Source organism: Adiantum capillus-veneris, chromosome 27, assembly GCF_014529385.1.
Source record: "Adiantum capillus-veneris isolate H3 chromosome 27, ASM1452938v2, whole genome shotgun sequence".
Classification (NCBI taxonomy): Eukaryota; Viridiplantae; Streptophyta; class Polypodiopsida; order Polypodiales; family Pteridaceae; genus Adiantum; species Adiantum capillus-veneris.
Genome location: NC_140957.1, coordinates 64,946,265 through 64,955,170, shown reverse-complemented (window position 1 = coordinate 64,955,170; position 8,906 = coordinate 64,946,265). Strand labels below are relative to the sequence as shown.

Sequence of the window (8,906 nt, the reverse complement as noted above, 5' to 3'; positions counted from 1 at the left end):
TCTTTCCATTCAGGACAAGTGTTCTGCGGTTCATGACACATCCACGGGCCATACTCAAGACTTGTGAAATAAGGCTTGTGGGGTTCGTACCAATGATCGCAAAAGGTGAGATAAGTTGTTGGTATGTGTTCTTGTGCATGGATCAAAGAGATATGGGGATTGGCTATCCCATCGATGTCCAATGCATATGTCTCAAAAATCAGTGGACATTTGTGGTTTGTGGTAATTACTAGAGCTTTGTGGCCATTATGTGGTGGTTATTATGCCATGTTTGGGAAAGGTGGCCATTGGGATACTAGCAGAAAAGTTGTTCAAGAGAGATTGAGAGAGAGTGTGAGTTTGCATAGTGGATGATGGGCTAATTGGGATGGCTTGGACGCTCTTATTTGGTGGTGGTTGGGAGAAAACTACAGCCAAAACACAAGGGTGGGAGGGGTGTGAAGTTGCATTGTCGTCCAAAGGTGGTGACTGCGAGTGTGTGGCGAGAGAGAGAGAGAGAGAGAGAGAGAGAGAGAGAGAGAGAGAGAGAGAGAGAGAGAGAGAGAGAGAGAGAGAGAGAGAGAGAGAGAGAGAGAGAGAGAGAGAGAGAGAGATGGTGTGCGTGTGTGTGGTTGGATAACACCATGCATAGCCACTGCTTATGGTGGACAAATAAGGTGGAGAAGAGTGGGTTGGTAATCCCACAACGGCTTAATACTATGTGGTGAGGGATAGCTAGAGGGATAGATGGTGGTTTGGATGGATGGTTGAAGTGTTCGTTGTATTGCACTATAGATTGTCTTGGGAGGATGCAGTGCATTGTGGGCTGCATGTGAGCATGCCAATAATTGGGTGGTGGACAAGAGAAAGAGGGTTAGTAGCCGCTCTCCATTGTGAGAAGCAAAAGCAACTGATGGTCTATGTGAGCCTTGAGGTCGTTAGCATTGGTTAAAAATGTTTGGTTGGTGATGGCTTGTGGTAAGCATGTTGCCAACGCGGCTCACCATGCAGGCATTGATGGGCATGCACTACCATGAAGTGATTGGTGGCCGTTCCTGTTGTTGACAGAGTCGCCTTTCAACTAGCACCATAGGTGGAAATTTGAAGCTCCAAGAGTGATGCTAGTTGCCTGGAGGTGGCGCTTGGCTAAAAGCAAGGGATGGTGGTACAAAATTGATTGTCCTTGACAGTACCTTTGATGGTACTTTGACAAATCTTTGCAATGCGATTTATCCAAGTCATAAAAGAAATTAGTTATCATATTATATATCATTGGGTACATCTTTAAAAGAGGAACATCATAATAAAATGTCGGACAAGTTTTGACACAAACTACAAAAATTTTACCAGTCCCCACTTTTTCAGTGATACCAATAAGGTGGAAAAAAAATTGGTCCTTTTTTTGTACCACCATCCCTTGCTTTCAGCCGCTTTTGGTTGCTGATGGTTTTAGATGATGTTGGTTGTTGGCAGGACACTGGGGACAGGTTGGTGGTTGAGGTGTCACGTGTGGTTGTTGAGGTTGTTTGGGGACGTTTCCCAGCTTACTGTGGTGTCTTCTCCTTCTTCACATAAACAGATTTTGGGGCTCTTTCCTAGATATTAAAGGCGTCTCAAATTCTTCTTCCATTGCTTCTTTCTCTAACCTTAAAACTATTTGCATGCAATTTTCACAACTTTTCTATACCTATGTCACCGAAAATTGTTTTACACACAAAGTCTTTCTTAGTGTCTCACAAGCGATGGAGCTCAAGGGTGTATTTAGACTATCTCTCAACTATCAAACTTCTCTTCCTTTACTCTCTATACATAAATTCCTACTATAAAATTCCTATATCCCTTCTATAATTTGAAGATTACTACTACAAGAGAATATAAAGAGAAAAAGATTTTTGAATCTGCTTTTGCTTCCCCCTTCTTCTATAATCTTCTTCATCATTGTATGCTAATTTATCTCATTAATTAAACTCTTAATTAAGCTATTCTTATTATTATTGAGTTACATAATGATTTCTATGCACTAACAATATATCAAACCAAGCATCATGCTAATATAATAGCTAATGAAAACTTAGTTGTGAGGTTTGATTGATCATGAATGTCGTTGTTACCATGTTTCCAACACTACCAAGAGCGTTTTCATTAGACTAATACCATTGCTACAACATGAGGCACAAAGAGCCCTACAAAATATTGAAAATAACATAACATAGGCCATAGACAACAGATCCACATACGTGTCAAGTCGCATATATGCATAATCGAGAACAATGCATGTTTGAGAGAAACAGAGAAGGGAAGAGTGTAGAAGAGCATGTGAAGATGCACCTCCTACAGGTGGAGTGCTACATTGGCACAAAAAGAGAGGAGAGAGACGAGGAGTAGAGAATAGACACAGGCACTAGGTGCAATCTGATCCCCCTTGCTAGAGTGAGCAATCTCCCACTGGGTGCAATCTCCCCCATGCTGGCCGGCAACCAACGCTCAAGTTGGCATCCTTCTAAGGTACAAAGTTGAGGCAGAAAATTCGAGGTGTATCTAGTGGAAACAACCCTCTCCTGGGGTGTCCATGGTAGCTTATTCATCGACTTGGTCTCACCATCTATGTCCACTATGACCTGCAGAAAGGGTGTTAAAGTTATGGTGATCCTATTCTTTATCTTGGCTTTTATGTATTTATTTAACTTTTGTCAAAGTTTGGGTAGGGTAATTTACTTAGATAGGTATAGATGCAAACCATTGTCCCCATTGTACAAGTATCAATTTATTCATTTCCAAGGTTGGTTGGTTTAAAAGACTCTCTATCTCTCTCTATCTCTCTCTTTCTCTCTCTCTCTCTCTCTCTCTCTCTCTCTCTCTCACACACACACACATGCGCGCAAATCTCCCCTTGGTCTCTACACTTCCACATCATCGACTTTGACACTTTTTTGGGGGGCAAGTACATCCTTTGCCACTCTTACACACCTACCATTTTTGGACACATGGAAAATAAAGAGTCATTCCTAGATTTCATCCTGTTCCTAATGGCCAAGCTACTGGCTACACTCAACTATATGCCCTTCTTGGCTCATGGTCACTTACTCTCTCTCTTGCATCTGAGTGTTGCCTCTCATCGTGTTCAATACAACTACCTAGTTCAACAAGGGAACCCCTGCTCAAACACCTCTACCCGATCTCCATTCCCTATACATTATCTATCTTTCAATAGTTCTACTTGAGACATGTGACCAACTTGCTAGCTGCACACTCCCTGTCCCTCTCTTTGAGAAAGAAAGTTTGATGAAAAGCCCATTATATCTGACCTTTGAGACATGGAAGCATGCGAGACTTATCTTGTATTGTCCTCATCGCTATAGGCCTGACAAGAAAGCTTGGTCAATGCTACCCTCTCACTTCTCTGTCTTTTGGAGTACAATGACAAGCAAGCACTTTGAGCCTTTCTCAAATCTAAATGTAGAGTAAGGGCTCCTATCCAAATTGACATGTTCCTAACAAAGGTAGGGCAGTGTAAGGGCGGGCTACACTACCCAAACTGATGTTCCTAACAAAGGTAGGATAGTGTATTAAGCCACAGTAAGAGGCTCTTGATTGTTTGATTCATGTTTGCTTGAAGACACAAGCATACTTGAAGCACATTGTGGAGTAAAGTGCGACGAACTTTTTGGCTCGTGACTCTTGAATTGCACTTATTGCAAGATATTGTAGGGTTTGGAATCTCTCAACTACTTCAATGGTTACTTGAGAAGATGCATACTTACAAATCAATTTGTTGCTACGTTCTTTGCGGACTCTATGTGGGCTAAGAGAAAGCTTGGACATCGCTACTCTCTCACATTTGTTGCTCAAACAAAGACAGACTGCAACATTTGCACGTCTCTCAATATCACAATTCAGAGCAAGGGATCCTCCCCAAACATGATATGCCTAGAATGAAGACAGAGTGTGAAGCTTTTAGCTGGTTCCATGGTTACTTGAGAAGATACATACTTATGGACTACATCGATCACTAAAATGTGGTGAAATTCTTGACTCCGGTCTCTTGAACATCACTTATTGCAAGGTATGACATAAGTGTTCGGTATCCATGGCTAAAACCTTTAGGCTACCTAGAAAGTTAGGGCCCTCTCTAGATGCCTTCACCCTAAGTCATGCATCAAAAGGTTGAATGTAACGTGTGTGCATCAAGTAAAAAGATTAACATGTTTTGATGAAGAGATAACAACCTCAATTAATAATAAAAAAATTGTTCTTCTTTCGGGAAAAAACATTAAAGAAGTGTCGTAATGGCACAACCATGCAGATTGTTCACTACTAACGAGGAGAGGACGAAATGGTCAACTTGCACGCTTCATACGACGTTCAATAACGAGCACTTAAGCGAGCTGCATGCACGTCGTTCAGCACGTCAAGAGCATTTCGCTCCCTCCCTCCGTAGAGTACGTCGAGTACAGCCTGGTGACAAGAGCAGCAGTTCGTGCTTGCGACATAGTAGTATAAAAGGAGGGACGCAGAAAGCTCTCCTCGCTCCTCCACCCCCCACTAGCTGCTGCTCACTGCCTGCTGACGACGATGGGGTTCCGACTCCATCACCCTCTCCTCCTGTTCCTGGCCTTCTTGGCCTCCGCCTTCCTCAGCGTGCAGGCCAGCTACTACCCTCCCGTGAAAGATGAGGAGGACGATAGCTACAGCTACTACCCCAAGAAGAAGGCCGCCTCTCCTGTCCCTTCCTACAAGACGCCCTCGCCACCGCCTCCCAAACCCTACTACTACGCGCCCAAGCCTTATTACAAACCCAAGCCCAAGCCCAAGCCTGTCTACAAGAAGCCCAAGCCCTACTACTACTACAAGCGCAAGCCCCGTTACCACCACAGCTATTACAAGCCCAAGCCCTACTACTACTACGAGCCCAAGCCCCATTACCACTACAAGCCCTACTACTACTCAAAGCCCAAGCCCCATTACCACTACAAGCCCTACTACTACTCAAAGCCCAAGCCCTATTACTACAAGCCTGCTCCCAAGCCCTATTACTACTCAAAGCCCAAACCCTATTACTACAAGCCTTCTCCCAAGCCCTACTACTATAAGCCCAAGCCCTACTACTACTCAAAGCCCAAACCCTACTACTACAAGCCCAAGCCCTACTACAAGCCACACTATTACAAGCCTTCCCCTGTCTACTACAAGTCTCCTCCCCCTCCCACCAACTACCATGAGCCCTCCCCCTTCTACAAGTCTCCCCCACCCCCTTCCTACTACACACCCTCTCCTATCTACTACAAGTCCCCCCCACCCCCTCCCTACTACACACCCTCACCTATCTCCTACAAGTCACCACCATCCCCTCCCTACTACGACCCCTCTCCTATCTACAAGTCTCCGCCGCCCCCCTCCTACTACGAGCCATCTCCCATTTACAAGTCACCACCACCCCCTCACTATGAGCCATCTCCCATTTACAAGTCACCCCCACCCCCACCTTATGCCGACCCTTCACCCACCTACAAGTCCCCTCCACCACCCACTTATGAGGAGCCTTCCCTTGTCTACAAGTCCCCTCCACCGCCCACTTATGAGCCATCTCCCAGTTACAAATCACCCCCACCCCCACCTTATGCGGACCCTTCACCCACCTACAAGTCACCCCCACCCCCACCTTATGCCGACCCTTCACCCACCTACATGTCCCCTCCACCGCCCACTTATGAGGAGCCTTCCCCTGTCTACAAGTCCCCTCCACCGCCCACTTACGTCGAGCCTTCTCCCACCTACAAGTCTCCCCCACCACCCACCTATGTGGAGCCTTCCCCTATTTACGCCTCTCCCCCTATCTACCCCTCTCCTCCTATCGTTTAAAATCATTCATGCACCTAATGCCACCGCTCATAAGGATAACATCCATAGCGTTGATATCGTCAATTGAAGATCAATGTACTAACATCCATCTCACCTAGCAACCATGGTGTTTGAGTTCTAATGAGCATGTAACCATTTAAAGCCAAAGCCTACATGATTCTTTGAAATCTCTTACCAAATAAAGAACTTCTATTTTCAACCTTTCAATGCTTCGTTCTTCTTTAGCATAGCTCAAATTTTCAATTTTATAACTGGTTGAATCTTAATACAAGAATCTTATTTAGCGCAGATTTTGTACATGTTAGGATATGGTTAGTATGTATCACCCTTATTGGACTCACTCGGGTATTTGAGCTTCAGTTGTATCACACTTATTGGACTCACTCGGTCATACACCATTAGTACATTGAGCTTCAGTTGACGATATCAACTCCAGAGTGTTGATATCGTCAATTGAAGCTCAATGTACTAATTGTGTTTGAATTCTAATGAGCATATAACCACTCAAAGCCAAAAGCAACATGATTATTTAAAACCTCTAACCAAATAAGTAATTTATATTCTCAACCTTTCAATGCTTTGATCTTCTTTAGCATAGCTGAAATTTATAAGTTTATACTTGATTTGATCCTAATACAAGAATCTTAATTAGCAAAGATTTTCTACATGTTAGGATATAATTAATATGAATCACACTTCTTGAACTCACTCGGGCATTTAGTTTGAGTAGCAAGTCTTCTTTCTATTTAGATTCTAGGTGGAGGCTAAGATAACTAAATATGTTTTCCTTCTTAGACACATTCAAATCAAATTCTGTTTGCTTAGCAATAGAATGGTATAATTTTGGTATAGTCTAAATGACCAAACTATACATTGAGACCCAAGTACAATTCACAATGGCAATATCTTTCCTAATATGAAAATTTGTCTTAATCGCAAATTTTACCTTATTAGTATAGAAGATATAGAGAAAACGGGGACTAGTCCTTTGATAAAATAAAGGGTTGCTATACTATCCAGTCTTAGAATGACTATATATTGAAACAACCACAAAAATTAGTTAGCACCAAAATAAAATTTCATGACATCATATTTGATATCTTAACTTGGTACCTTATAAGATAAATTAAAAAGTACATTCTTGACATTATTTTATATCAAGACAGAAGAGCAAAAATTAATGCAACAATGAGGACTTGAATAGCTATGCTTGACTTCCCCCCAACCAAAAAAAAACCAAGAAGAAGAAGAAGAAATCAAAGCATGTAGTAAGACATAAGCTGCTTTTACATAAATTTTTAATTTGAGAAAGGCTCGCAATCAATAATTTTAAAAACTGGAACTAACTTGTGACCTCCCACCCTCGCCTCTTCAATTATAAGGAAAGTGTGATACGGCTTCGACAAGTACCAAAGATTGTCCACCTACAGATTGTTCATTTGACTAGGCTTGAGACCAATAGTTGACAAGATGGACTATTAGTCTCAGATATTCGTTCTTAGGATTCCTTCTTGATCTTATAAGTATCCTTAGAATACTTTTTCAATTCTTTCTAGGGAGGTAGTTCAACAATATTGTTGAATGATTAAACTTTTGAGGTGAAATATTGTGAATACTTAAAGCGTCTTAAATACATTTGAAGGAGTGGCTACTCAACTATCTCTTGCTTCAAATTTGAGGAATTTATATTTATCGACGCTTTTGATAAATTCTGCCTTTGCTTTGTAAACTTCAGATGGATTATTGAGGGGATTTTATATCTACGAGCTTTTTTTGAGATTTTTGAATTGAAAAATTATTTTGAGCTTTCTAATGCTCAAATTACATTAATCATATCCTCAAATATTAGTATGGAATGAGAAAAGTCTACATTCAGTTGTGCAATCCTTCAATCACCAAACAATCAAATGTAGCATGCATGCATGTCGTTGCTTGTGGGAATGTATGCCCATGCACATTTGTGATTAGCATAAAATGTAGATTTTAAAAAATAACCATTTCTAATTAATTTTGATTGAACATCATATTCTGAAGAATACAAAACAACATACCTACCATACTCTCAACGTAACTTAGCAAATCAACTCAAGAAACCTCAAAACCAAATTAGATTCCATGTAGCAATATGATATGCATATCATACCACATGACAAACCTCCAATCACATAATCAAGTCACACGACCAGCATAATTCCATGTACAAGTCACGTGGTCACCATGTACATAAAACGCACAAATCAAAACATCAAAATGAAATATCGAGAGAGAGCATATGTATCGTGGATTATTGTAGGTGACCATATAGATTTTGATGTAGATGATTATACAAACGACTATAGATATGAGGTTATATTTTACTTTATGGAGATGGGTTTTATGGTGATTGGAGACCGGCATGATGATCTTGTATTGCAACATAGCCATAATTTTTCCATAGACTTTATGTATAGACCTACGGACAAAATATGGCTATAACACAAGACCATCATTAGGAGAAATATGAACCTTGCATGGGCCTTGTAAGGAATCCTAATTTTTAGGGATTAAGGCTAATGTTGTGTGGGGTTTAGGGGGCAAGGGCATTGAAGAAGGTAGTTTTGAGTAGGCTTTTCTAGCCTTTTTTTAAGACAAATGGAGGATGTGGACCTAAAGGGTTGCTTTCTCTCTCTAGCTTTTTTTAAAGTAAAGGAAGCATAGGGGTGTGTCCACATCAGCAATTCCGTGGGTCAAAAAGAGTCAAAATTTGACTTTTTTATAAAAATTTCATTTTTATTTGTTGTTTACTGAAAACTCCCTCCCAACATATATACATATCCAAAAATCATTTTTTGACCCATTTTTTAACCCAGAAGCTTAGAAAGCCATTTTTTCAAAAATCTTTTCCCCCAAAAAGTAATAAACATTTTGTTCTCTCCTCCTCCTCCTCCCTCCTCCCTCCTCTCTCCCTCTCACTCTCCTCTCCCTCTCTGCCCCTACCTTCCTCCTCCTCCCCAATCTCTCCCTCCCCCCCTCCCTCCTTCTCTCCTCCCATCCTGCTCGGCCTCTCTACCCTTCCCCCTCTATCTTTT

General features: G+C 41.6%; 1 protein-coding gene across 1 annotated transcript; it reads left to right on the top strand.

Annotated features, from left to right (window-relative positions):
- Positions 1 to 4,512: 4,512 nt before the first annotated feature.
- LOC147422110 (uncharacterized) lies at positions 4,513 to 6,092 on the top strand. The gene has a single exon (XM_086503114.1). The coding sequence runs from the start codon at positions 4,552 to 4,554 to the stop codon at positions 5,836 to 5,838; it is 1,287 nt and encodes a 428-aa protein (XP_086359240.1). The 5' UTR covers positions 4,513 to 4,551; the 3' UTR covers positions 5,839 to 6,092.
- Positions 6,093 to 8,906: the final 2,814 nt, after the last annotated feature.

Coding starts and splice junctions, on each gene's coding strand:
- LOC147422110 (XM_086503114.1), top strand. CDS start 4,552: ATGGGGTTCCGACTCCATCACCCTCTCCTCCTGTTCCTGGCCTTCTTG.